Source organism: Eubalaena glacialis, chromosome 2 (assembly GCF_028564815.1).
Source record: "Eubalaena glacialis isolate mEubGla1 chromosome 2, mEubGla1.1.hap2.+ XY, whole genome shotgun sequence".
NCBI classification, from domain to species: Eukaryota; Metazoa; Chordata; class Mammalia; order Artiodactyla; family Balaenidae; genus Eubalaena; species Eubalaena glacialis.
Window position 1 is genome coordinate 186,561,515 of NC_083717.1, and position 13,373 is coordinate 186,574,887.

A 13,373-nucleotide genomic window follows, 5' to 3' on the forward strand; every position below is an offset into this window, starting at 1 on the left:
GAAGGGCGCCCTCCGCTGGAGGAGGATAGCATTGGGTCCAGGCATGACTACACTGTCTTTACCAGGCTCTGCCCGGACCTATCCTGGAGAGATCAAAGGGCTTCCCGTAGACTTTGGTGATACCCACCCCGGAGAGTGAATCCTTCAAATTGCAGGTACCAAAGATGGACACTTGGCCAGGAAACATTGCTGTATCTCAGACATGATATGGACAAAGGCCAGCTGAAGGACAAGGGTCCAAATTTCTGTTCTCATCGCCCGCCAGTGGTCTTCCTTCAGTGCAGGTCCAGGGGGCCCGGGCTGGAGCACGTGGCATGAGAAGGGTGATCAGTGAAGCACTTCTGTTCATTTTCAGTGGCGTGAGGTGGGGATGACAGTCTCCAGCTCATGGAGTTGTTGGGAGACATACATGAGATAACACATGTACAGTGCCTGATGTGGCATAGATGCTGGGCACGTATTAACCAGTTCTGGCCCCACCCCACGAACAGCCACATACTTGCTCATCTTGGAGTGAGGTTGAGAACACTCATACGTACGTGCGATATGGAGGATAGAGATGAATACTAGTTGCATTAGTGCTACAAAGGGAGGACTGATGGATTTTGCTCAGGAAGGGGACAAGTCTGGGAGCATAGCCATTGCCTGGCATGTTTTGAGTACTCACTATGTGCCAGGCACTGCTATTTATACACCATCTCATTTCATCCTCATAGTAACCCAGTGGGCTTGGTGCTTACAGCAGAGAGGCTCTGGGGAAGCCCCTTGAGCCCTGACTCCTGATATCCACATCCTTGTATAATCGGTCACCCTCTCTGAGTGTGGGCAGGACCTGCTCCTAACCAATAGAATATGGTAAAAGAGGTATGTGATTCCATGTATGTGATCGTGTTATTCAAGACCGTCATGCCCCTTGTCTCCTAGGGCCACTCCAATCCCACGACAGAAGGAAAAACACCAGGGAAGGAGGTGGAATTGCTGTGAAAAGAGGCTCAGGCCCCCCCCAGAAGCTGCACAGTGAGTTCCTCGGAGGCAGGCATCCTATGTGCCACTCACGCCAGCCTTCCCAGAGGAGCAGTGTCAATTCATTGCTGTCTCAGATGAATAAGAAGAATCACACTTTCAACAAGAAAATGACCATATTCACGTTGCATTCATCAGAAGCCCAGGGTGCTGACCACATGCGCCTGCCTCTTGTGTCTGTGGCCTCCTGGCAAAGCAGAGCTAATAAGATGACCAGGCCAGGCGGGTGCTCTGGACCCCATGGTCACGGATAGGGTGCGCAAGATGGCCACACACCCTCCCTCCTGTGGCCTGGTTTCCCTCACACTTTATACCATCCCGAGTGCAAATGCCCCTGGGGCACTGGCTCATTTTCTGAGGAGAGGGAGCCTGATTTGCCCAGGAGGTTCCTTGGCCAGCTATCTCCGGGGGCAAGAATCCACTGAGCTCACTGCCCCAAGGGTTCGCAAATGGGGTCCTGCTGAAGGGATGGCCGCGGGGGGGGGGGGGGGAAGATCAGGGCAGTCCCTGCCAGCTCGGAATCTGGAGCTCGGAGGTTTGCATAAGGCCTGGCAAGAGCAGAGGATGCCAGGGACCGGCTGCGGAGGAATCACCGGAAGCAGGGGAGTGTTGATCTTAAGGAAACAAACTGCCCCTGCGCAGAGGTCTGGGGTGGCTCTGTACCTGGGGAGCTTCTTATCCGCCGGCCCTTGAGGCTCCTGACTCCAGTCCGTGCACCTCCAGGCAGGTGGGCCCCGTTCCTCCGACTCCTGCTCTGTGGCCCCGCCCCTGCCTGCCCCCAGAGGCAGGGGGCTCCTCCCCGCTCTGGCTCTGCCCCTTATTCTCCCCCCTCGCACCCTCACACCTGGGCTCGCTGGTCCCTGCAGCCCCTGCCAAGGCTCACTGGCCCCGCCCCCAGGATCACCGGCCCCACCCCACTCGGGAGCCAGTCCACTTAAGGAGGCTGAACACCTGGGAGGTTCCACGTGTGCCTCGAGGCCTGCCCTGGGCACAGCCTTGCAATGGAAGCAGAAGCTTCTCCGCCCCTTGGGTCGCCCCCATGCTGCCTGTGGTTCCAGAGGCCTGGCATCTACGAGGATGAGAAGGGAAGGACTTGGGTGACTGTGGCCTTGCGGATCAGTCCCTCCCACAGAGCTTGGGGCAGGGGCTCCCCTGGCAGCACAGTGAGTCGTGGGGCATGAGGGGAGGCAGCGGAAGGATGGTACATGGACTTTAGCCCGTGGGGGCCCTGCATGTTATGCAATGAGGATGCAGTTCTCACTGGCGCTGGAAAACTCGGCCTGTGTGGGTTTGAGCGTGCTGACCAGGAGCCCCTGCCTGGAGGGGCCACAGGCAGAGCTTATCTACAGGAGATGATGCAGTCCTCCGTGGGGAGGCCAAGAGAGAGGTAGCTCAGGGCCTAGTCTTGCCCCTAGTGCATGCTGAAAAGGCTTCACACATCCAGTGGCTATTCAGGTGGGCTCTGCGGGATGAGTAGGAGTTCTCCAGGATCAGAAAGGAGACAGGACAAGCACAAGCAAGAGCATTGCAACCTAGAGCAGCAGGTGGGCCAACAGTATAAAATTTACCTTGGCTTCAGGCTCCTCATCTGCAAAATGGGAATAATCTACCTCTGTGGAGGTCACAGACACAGCTCTCCATCTGAATGGCCTGGGCGAGCATTTGAGAGGTAACACAGTCTAGAATCCCACCTTGGAAACTGATTCAGGAGCCTTGGGTGGAGTCTAAGACCCTTTATGTTTTAAAAGCTCCCCAGGTGATAAGGATGATCACTCAGATTGGAAACAGCTGCCCTAAACTAGGGGTTTGGATCACAGCCCATCTTTGAGGGATAAAATATAAATACTTCAGGGTAATATGGTAAATACTTATCCAGGTATTAAATAAACAATTCACTGTCATTTTAAACAATATAACACATTTCCTAGCAATCTTCAAATAGGTAATCCAGAAAATTTTTGGTTGAGAACACTGAGTCTTTACCACCCAATAAAGCATGCAGAAAATTCTGGACAAAACAGTTTAGTAAGTTTTTAAAAAGCATACAAAAGTGTTCAATGGGAAAAGAATGGATTCTTCAAATAACTTAGCCATGAGTGGGGGAGGGGAACCTGGAGCCTGAGCATTGTTTTCACAATTTAAAATGGTTATTAATAGTAGATCTGGGTTTTCACATGCAGTCTTAGGATGGGAGATGGCTTTCTGAGCCTGATCGAATGCAAGGATTAGCAAACTTTCTGTAAAGAGTCTGATAGTAAAAATGTTCAGCCTTGCAGATGGTAAAGGCTCCATAGCAACTACTCAACTCTGCCCTTGTAGCGCAAATGCAGCCAAAGACAGCACACAAAGGAAGAAGTGTTTGTTTATTTGCAATAAAGCTTTATTTACAAAAGCAGGTGGTGGGCCAGATTGGGTCCATACTTTGCTGACACCTGATCTAAAGCCAGAATCCAAAGGGAAAGAGATTTTGCCACATAATTAAAAATATCCCTCTCGCAAACCCAGCTCATAAAGTTAGGACAACAAACTGAGAAAAATAACTTGCAACATGTATGACTCATAAAGGGCTAGATTCTTAGGTCGGAAAAATGTTCAGCACAAAGACAAATACTCTGATAGAAAACTCTGTAAAGAACTTTCCATTTAGTTGCAAAACACATGGAGCTTTGGTTACAGTTGTCTGGTGACTTTCCCTCATTTTTATACCTTTCTGGATTGGCTGATTTTTTTTTTTCTTTTAATGTTCACAACAAGTAGTGATGGCCATGATCAAAACTACAAAATATTTTTAAGGGAAAACCCATCACTCCCAGGTCCTGAGGTCTATGGATATCTTATTTTTATTTATTTATTTTTTTAGATATCTTATTTTTAAAAAGAGAATTTTTAAAACTATGGAAGTGGCCAAGACAGAGGGCCAAGAGAGTAATCTGTGTAGGCCCAATGTTGTGGACAGGCTGGAAACAGAGGCTAACTTTTCAGGGTGTGGTGGGGTGAGTGGGGTGCAGGTCAGTGGGAGGATGGTACAGAGGAGGCCTGGAGAGAACTAGTCCAAGGAAAACCCCCAAGTGATAGTGCCAAGGCTCTGGGTGTGGGATTCTAAAAGCATGCCCATCGACCTCTGGTCTGGGCAGCCCACCAGCTAGGCCGGGGGATCCAGGACCCTGGTTGTGTGTGTGCAGCTCAACCATCCCTGATGTGCCCCCTCCTCTCTGGTCCCTTCAGCATGAAATCAGCATCACAGTCTACATGTGGCAGATGCCAGTGCACCCCCAGACGCCCAGGTCCCCCAGCCACCTGCTCGTGTTCGGGCTGCCCCTCAAGTGGGAGCTCTACCCCGGGCGAAGGTACCAAGCAACGGATTCGAGACTCTGGGAAATAGTGGACCATGGCCAGGCAAGTGCATGGTGGCCCAGGTGAGGGGGATGGGCATTAAGTAGTGACTGTAGGTGTGCAAAGTGGGGCAAAGGATGGGAGGGATCCCTTCCCCGGGCCCCTGAATCCACAAACCCGTGTTCCCATCTGCTTCATTTGGATAGAAGAGCATCTCCCAGGGGCTCTGATCACTGCTCCCCGCTTCTGCAGATCAGCTCCACGGAGCAGCTGATCCTAAAACGTCTGCCAAGTGGGAGCCGCTGACGGGGCTGGGATGTCAGGCCTGGAGCCTCTCAATGTGGACGGCAGACACTAGCCAGGAGGACGCTCCTCTTTACAGGAAGGCAACGCTGGTCACCTTGCCCTCAGGCTGTTCCCTGAGTTTTTCTTACGTAGCCACCCGTTTACTCCCCCTCCCAACCCCAGCGGATGTGATTTCCACCATGGACAGACCCCTAGTATGTTCACAACACACTGAATAATGGTCATCATTTAATTCTCCAAAGAATTCTCTGAGGTGTACATATTAACATCCTGTGTTATAGATGAGCAAACAGGCTCTGAAAGCTGGAATGATTTCCCTTCTGAAACCACAGAGCCTGGAAATAGCCGTGATCAAGCTTGGATCCAGTGAACGTGGATCTCTAGGTCCGACCATGGCACTGGGGCGCCACAAGTCCAGTCAATGGCAGTGGCCTTCAGGGACCCTGTGTTGACCCACAGAGCCTTCTTCCTGAGACCGGCAGCAGCTCGAACTGCATTGAGGGCCTGGAGTGGGGCTTGCCCTCCTACCCCTGGTCCTGCTCTGACGGGCTGCCCGCCCGGCTCCTCTGAGGTTCCCTGACTGTCACCTTGTGTCTCCGCCCAGGCCCTGCTGGCCCTGTGATCTTTATGCACTTGCTCTTTGGTTTGCACACCTACCGGGGCCTCCTTGGCGGGGGCAGAGGCAGCGGGCCCCCTGTCCACTCTGCATTTCCCATTTCCCTCCGTCTGCGCTCAGGGTGACCTGCCATGGCTTCTCTTCCCCCTTTGTGTCCCTCGTGCCGATCTTCCAGGTGCCACTCCCCCAAACACCTCCCCTCCATGCCCACCAGACCCAGTGCCCAGCCAGAGCCCCAGGCCTCCAGGGCAGCCTAAAATTGGAAACTTGCCCTCGGCTCTGCTTGGCCTCAGGCAGGGAGTGGCTTGAAGAGTGCCAGGTCTGGACTTGGGACTCAGATGCGCCCTGGATGTCACTTCTGCTGACACTTTGGCCCAGAGTAGATCAAGTGCTGGGCAGGCTGTCAGCTCCTGAGCCTCAGTTAGCCCATCTGCACAAGGGGCGTGTGGAGGGATGGATTTGGCCTGTGGTTCTCCCGCTTCATCAGTCCACCAGCCCCAGGAAGTGATGCTGAGGGTTGCCTCCCAGTGCTGGGTGATTAAACTTCATGGCTCGTTTTTCAGCTTTTGTGCGGAATCGGAGCTTATCTTAAACTGGTTCCTAGTGTAGAAACACGGCAGCTGACACTGAAGGTAGAACTGTAATTATCCCTTTAGTGTTTTTCCAAGCAGGGAAGGAAGTTGGGATTGGCCCATTTCAGCAGCAGGACATCAGCAGAGGGTAAGGGAGTGGAGGGTGGGCTCTTTGTGAGGCTGGGCTATGAAAAGGCAAAGACCGTGGCAGCTGCAGCAGGAGAAGCAGTAGCAGGCGTGAGCTTTCACAAGGGGTGATGCCCCACATGTCCTGGATGAAGAGGGAGCAGTCCTTGAGCGGGGAGGGGTGAGGCAGAGTCCGGGGCCCCGACGGGTCTTGCCCTTGGAACCAGAGGGAGGAAGAGGACGGCGTGGATGCAGTGCAGGGCAGTAATTTGGTGACGGCAAGATGAGGGAATTCGTTCCCTCACACCCATCACGGGAAGAGATCACCAACAGATTAAAGTCCTAACCTTAAAAATGAATCCGTAAAATTACTGAAGAAAGCACAGGGGAATATGTTCATGATCTTGGGATAGAAAACACCTTAAACAAGACAGAGAAAGCAAAAGACAGTGTGAGACAATTAACTTTCTCAAATTCAGCATTTTCTGTGTGACAAGATGCTAAAAAAGCAAGGGTGGGAAATATCAGGACTAGATACAAAGCACTAGAGTACAGAATACAGAGAGAACTAGAACTCCCTAAGAAAAGAAAATTGTTATAGACACCCTGGAGGTTTGGCGGACAATTCAGAAGCATTTATCAAATTTTAAAATGGCACACAGAGCCATACCTAGAGTATTTACCAAGAGCAGGGTTTCTAAGCTCAGCGCTGTGGACATTTGGGCCAGATAATTCTTCGTCATGAAAGGCTGTCCTGTGCACTGTAGGATATTTGGCACTATCCCTGGTCCCTGCCCATACAGTGCTGGTCGTAGCCCTTTGCCCAACCCACCCACCAAGTTGTGATTGCCAAATGTCCCCACCCCCGCCCCTGGGGGGTGCAAAATTTTCCCCAGTTGAGAAGCACTGCCCTAGAAAAACGCTTGCATGCATGCAGGAGAGGGAAGGGGAGGGAGCGCCATGGTCACAACTCAAGTCCGCCGTGGAAGAGTGGTTAAGGAAAGGGAGACCCCAGAGCAGGGGCTGGGCCGAGCCCCTTCCACTTAGAAGCTCCTGTGAACTGACAAACTGGCTCTTCAGAAAACCCTCCTCCCCTCAGCTCGCCCTCCCCTCCCCTTGGCCTGAGATGGGTGGGGGCATGTGGGATGCAGCCTGCAACCCAGCCACACACAAGGAAGGATTCTAGGAGACATACTGGGCAAGACTTCCCTCCTCCCTCCCTCCCTCCCCTTCCTGCCCCGACTCTGGGGCAGGAAAGGCAGCAGGCTCTCCTCTGCTTCTCCTAGGTCTTGGAGCTCTGCTGCTAATATGCTCGAGGACAAGAAAAATCTGGAAATCCTTTCACAGGATGGCAGCCTGTCTGGCAAGGGTGCTGTCCTGCTGCGGAATCCAATTGCAAATGTCAAAAGCCTTTGATCTCTCTCCACGTCCTTGGAACAAAGTCTAAGTCTGCCCTTCCCTCCAGGAGGTAGCTGTCTCAGGCCATCCAGGACAGAGGCTTGGCACGTGAGAGAACAAAGAGAGCACAAGCACATGGAAATGTTTAAGATCACTCCCGGGGCATATCCAGGAGCGCCACACCACGCTTACACCCACGAGCTCGAAGTCCTCAGCGTGGTCTCCTCCATCCTCTGCGTGGTTCCTGAATGTGTGTTTCCATGCGTCCATCAGTGGGGTGTGGATCTGTGGTGTGGGCTCCTTGAAGTCTGGATCTAATAACTCTTGACAGTTTGCTTTGGTGCACGGTGAGAAAATAGTTCTCAGCTGCATCTGCCCAGAGCTGAAGACTGAAACCAGCTACTAGGGATTATGTTAATGACTTCGAGTGATGAACAAAGGAGAGGTTGTCCCGAAGAACACAGGGAAAAATATCTTTTTGTAAAGGATGATGGGCAGCAACAGGTGGTTTAATTAGTATGCATAGGAGCCTCGTATGTCAGAATCACTGACCATGAAGGATGCTGTCTGTAGGAGTGTTCCCTCCACTCAGCCAAAACCAGGGGCCATGTTTGAAACCCTCGTTGCCTACGCACTGAGCAATGGGAACAGACGCTGGGCACACATCCTGCGATGCCTGCATCCTGGCTGAGCCCAGGCCTGGCCCTTCCCAGCCCCTTCCCACTGGACATCTTCCTCCGTGGGAACGATTAGATGTTATGCGCCAGATCTCTCTGCCCCGGCCACGTTGCTCATCTGTGTGTCTGCTTCTCCTCGTGCCTGGGAGCTCCTTGAGGGCATTTGGCCAAGTTCCACTAACATTTACAGAACCTCAGCTCTGGGCCAGGCCTATGCTGAGTTGAAGGAAAGAGAAATGGGCAGGAGTTCGTCCCTGCCCTCACAGGGCTCAGTCTGACCACAGAGACTGACCACATACCCAGGGGACCGGGCATCAGGGCTGAGTGCGAGTGAGGCCTATCAAAGTGTGTCAAGAGAAGGAGGGGGCGGGTGTCAGGCAGCTGGGGGATCCGGGGAGGCTGCCTGGAGAAAGAAGCAGGGTAGAAGAATCCTCACCATTACACCATGCCCTGCCATCCTCACAGCACTTTATGTTACAGATTCAAGGTGAAACAATCTGATGTGAAAGCTTGATCCTTAAAGCAAGCCCAGGAGGCAGGTCAGGCCCCGCTGTCTCTATTGCTCTACATGAGGAACTCGGGCCTCAGCAATGTGTCCCGGTCCGTAGTCAGCTGTGGCAAAGCCGGGGCTGGAGCTCAGGTCTCCCAGCTCCCCATCCTGCTCTCCTCCTCTGCCCCACCAGGCAGAGTCTATGGGAATGGAGAGGAACGAACAGATGCAAGAGCAGCCGAGGAGAGAAAAAGGACAAAGTTTAGTGACTGAGCAGATGTACGAGGATGGGAAAGCTAGAGACAGGATGTGGCTCAGAGTCGTGGTTTGGCCAGCGGGGTCCTGAGTTGGGAACATGCAAGGAGGCGAGGCAGAGATCCAGGGTAAATAAAGCCATGAGTTGGGTTTGGGATACTGAGTTTCAGATGCATGTGGGGTATCCATGTTGAAATGCCCTGGAAACATGTGTGGGTCTAGAGAAAGTTTTGGGCTGAATTCATAGGTTGGGAAGTCATCATCAGAGGTCATTGCTGCCAGAGGAGAAGAGAGAAGTATCTGGGGCAGAGGTCAGCAAACTCTCTATACAGGGCCACATAGTAAATATTTTTGGCTCTGCAGGCCATGTGGCCCTTGTAGCAACTCCTCAACTCTGCTATTGTAGCATGAAAGCAGCCATGCAAGACGCACAACAAATGGGCATGGCTGTGTCCCAATAAAACCTTTCTTACAGAAACGTTCAGCAGGCCAGATTTGGCTCACCGGCCATAGTTTACTGATCCCTGATCTACAGAACAGGTATGACAAGCAAAAAGAAAAATGCCAGATTCTTAGCATGACAGAGAAAGAATCAGCAAAGAAAACTAAGTAGAAGCAGTCCAAAAGGTCCATGATGGAAGGCAGCCAGTTGGAAGAGAGAGAAAAGTGTCTGATGCAGAGAATGAGAAAAGGAGTTTTAAAAAGGAAATATAACCTTCCTCTTAAAGATGGCAAATGGCTGAGAAAACAAGGCACCATCTTTGGCTGCCCAGGTGCACAACCCCAGGGACACCACCCATTCATACTGTGAGGGAATGGTGCCCCCAGGGCTGTGCATCATGGTGGCCTTGCTCCCCTCAAATGATTTATAACCACACAGAACATAACAAATACAAGATAATGACCAAACATTAGAAAACACCACCACTGACAGTAAGTCCACAGGGACCTTGACCCTTGGTATTTCACAGGGCATTGTGCTGGTCACTGTATTGAAGACTTCGTGCTACTTGACCTGATGAGCAGGAAGTGGTCAGCACCCCAGCTGCCCTCATAAGATACATGTGTATCCAGAAATAGGAGTTACCCCCCCGTGAAGGTTCAGTGAAGTTTTAGGGTCCTGTGGTTTGTGGCAGGACAGGACATCTCCTCCAAGCTAGAACATGGCCTGCTTGCAGTGGGGCCCAGAGCAAGGGAGGACTCTGCCACGGATCTGTCCTGCCATCAGGATCAAGTGATGCAGCAGATCCGAAGGCAGTTTTCCGGGTTCCCCGCTACGTGGAGCAGAGCGGCATTCTCAAGTGCAGTACACGCTGCCCTCAAAAGCCAAGGAAGCCCAGCCAGTGCCAGGTCTCTTTAACAGTGGGAGACGAGAGGCGAGGGGAGGGGAGAGGTGTGAAAACTCCTTTAGCAGGATACCATTCATATAGCCCCTGCCCCTGCAAAAAAACCTCATAAAATGATACCACATAGTTCATCAGGTATATGTAAGTATAAATACAGAGAAAAAGGACTATGATGATACATCTAGAAATAAAAATAGGAGTCAGGGGACCTCCCTGGTGGTGCAGTAGTTAGGACTCCATGCTCCCAATGCAGGGGGCCCAGGTTCGATCCCTGGTCTGGGAACCAGATCCCACATGCATGCCGCAACTAAGAGTTCGCATGCCACAACTAAGGAGCCTGCGAGCCACAACTAAGAAGCCTGCCTGCTGCAAGGAAGACCCAATGCAACCAAATAAATAAGTAAATATTTAAAAAAAATAGCAGCTAGTACACCTGGGTTTGGGGCGTGGTCAAATTTGTAATGTTTAATTTTCTTACAAGGAAAATGTACTTATGTCTCACTTGTGCAATTAAAGTTGATATTAAAGAACTGAAAAGCAACCTCCCACCAAAAAATAATTACAGGTGGTTCTCCACCTACTTATCTTCACTGCCAGTAGCTCTTCATCTTCCTATTTCCCACCTGGACCAGAGGGTGACAAACTGTAGCCTATGGGCCACCAGGCCCCTGTTTTTATAAATAAAGTTTTATTAGCACACATCCATGCTCACCTTTATGTATTGCCAGTGATTGCTTTCAACACAACAATGGCAGTTGTGTAGCTGCAACAGAGACCTTTATGGCCCACAAAGCCAAAAATCTTTACTATCTGACACTTTACAGAAAAAGTTTGCCGGCCTCTGCCCTAGATGCCTTCATTGGTTTCTCTGCATCCAGGCCTGTCTGGGCTAATTACACCGAGCCTCTTGGAACTGAAGGATAGGGGTCCCCCATTATCCATGGGGGATATGCTCCAAGGCCCCCAGTAGATGCCTGAAACCACGGTTAGTACTGAACTCTCTCTATATTATGTTTTTTCCTATATGTACATACCTATGATAAAGTTTAACTTATAAATTAGGCACAGTAAGAGATTAACAATAATAACTAATAACAAAATAGAACAAGTATAATATACTGTAATAAAAGTTATATGAATGTGGTCTCTCTCTCAAAATATCTTACTGTAGATTTAATGCCTTTTCCATCTTAACTAAGCATTTATCATGCACTGTGGCCCTAACTTTTGTAGTTTGAGGTGCAGCAGCAAAATTAGCACGAATTTCTTTTTCCTTCTTCACAATTTCATGGATAGAAGATTCCTTCTTACTGTAGAGCTTAATGGTATGATTTTTTTCTTTCGTTATTGAGAACTTAAATGAAGCACTTTTTTTTTTTTTTTTTTTTTTTTTTTTTTTAATGAAGCACTTTTTTACTTAAATGAAGCACTTTACCGCTTCTCTTTGGTGTATCCGAATTGCCAGCATCACTACTCTTGTGCTTTGAGGCCATTATTAATAGAATAAGGGTTATTTAACACAAGCAGTGTGATACTGCAACAATTGATCTGATCAGCAAGATGGCCACTAAGTGACTAACAGCCGGGATATGCTGGAAAAGGGATGATTCATTGTTCTACACAGGACAGTGTGAGATTTCATCAAGTTACTCAGAATGGCCCACAACTTAAAACTTATGAATTGTTTATTTCTGGAATTTTCCATTTAATATGTTTGGACCCCAGTTGACTGTGGGTAACTGAAACCATGGAAAGCGAAACCACAGATAAGGGGAGACTCCTGTGGCTGTGTACATTTAAAGAATACTGGGATTAACGAAAAGTCAGGATGCGATACTTACAAATCTCTGTCTAAAAGGATTTCTAGAAACGTGACAGGGAAAGGGCTTAATACACAAGTTTTATTCTTTTGTTTCTATATACAAAGACCTGTGTTTTAAGTAGCTACAAAGCTAACAATACAGTTTTATTTCAAGTTTACCTTTTCATTCTGTGGTATTAACACCTGGATAAATTCATTCTTAGGTAGCTTGAAGCAACCAGGGATGGGGGTGCCTGTCACCCTGCTAAACAGTCTCCAAGGGAAGTAGAAATGTTAAAAAAGGCAGCTGTAACTTGGAGCAAAAATCGACCTAATTATTTGTGATTATATATGTCATGTTTTTTAAGGTGAGCCCCTCAAATAAACCAATTGTTTGACTCTTTCTTAATAGAGCAAATTGTATTGTTCTTGCAATATTTTTGTCTCTTTAGCTGACGACCAAGTCATTCCTCCCCTCCTGTTTAAATTATATTAATAAAAATAACAGGTATTGACATCTGGTTTGTCCCTCAACTTTTTATGATTCCTTTTTTTAATAAGGTAAAACTGTCTTAGAAAGTTTTAAATTGTTTCCCCTTAAGAACGCTGTTAATGATACTTTCCACTCAACACAGAAAATTTCATAAAGGAGGAATATGACAACTGATCGAATCTACTATGTGCCAGGCACTTTCCAGCTTCTAGCTGATTTAATAGTCAAAATGACATTCTGAGATAGGTTTCAACGCACCTGTCTTACTACAGTGAGGAAACTGAGGCTCTGAGAAGTGAAACATTTTACTGTGGGTCCGAGTAAGAGGTGGACCGGGCTTCCATCCAAGCGTGTTTGTTTCCAAGTCTGTACAACATCACGGTGACTAATAAGAGCATGGACTTGAGCCAGGATGCCTGCGTTTGAATGCAGGTCTGCTACTTACTAGCTCTGTTCACTTAGAGCAAGGTAGGTAATCCCTCTAAGCCCGTTTTCTTGTGTGTAAAGGAGGCATCATTATAATAATATATCCCTGAGGGGTAGGTTCTCAGAATGGCTCTTACTTAGTCAAGCAGGCTTGCTTTCAGTCCTGGGCCAGCCTTAGTCCCTCCTCCTGGCCTTGGCCCTCTCCTGGAACACCCCAGGACATTTCTCAGCAGACCCGAGTCTCACTTGATTTCCAGAAAGTGTTCCTTGATGAGTCCTGTTCAGTTGAACTCTCTCCCCCTCCTCCCTCCCTTCCCAACTCAAACATTCTGAGCAGGTGTACTAGGAAGAAAGGAAGCAGAAAAAGAAAGAAAATAGAAAACCCGAAATTAACCACAGCAGCTCCGCCTCCTAGGAGAGATTCTCCTTGGAATAGTTCATCCTTTATTTAGCAAAACACTTTGATGGGGCATTGAATTCAGAAAAGCTAGCCCCAAGTCAAACAGAACCA

The 13,373-nt window shown here is 49.4% G+C and overlaps 1 protein-coding gene across 1 annotated transcript; it reads left to right on the forward strand.

Annotated features, from left to right (window-relative positions):
- Positions 1 to 2,024: 2,024 nt before the first annotated feature.
- TCL1B (TCL1 family AKT coactivator B) lies at positions 2,025 to 4,662 on the forward strand. The gene is made up of 3 exons (XM_061181503.1): positions 2,025 to 2,186; positions 4,249 to 4,419; positions 4,609 to 4,662. The coding sequence occupies exons 1-3, from the start codon at positions 2,025 to 2,027 to the stop codon at positions 4,660 to 4,662; spliced, it is 387 nt and encodes a 128-aa protein (XP_061037486.1).
- Positions 4,663 to 13,373: the final 8,711 nt, after the last annotated feature.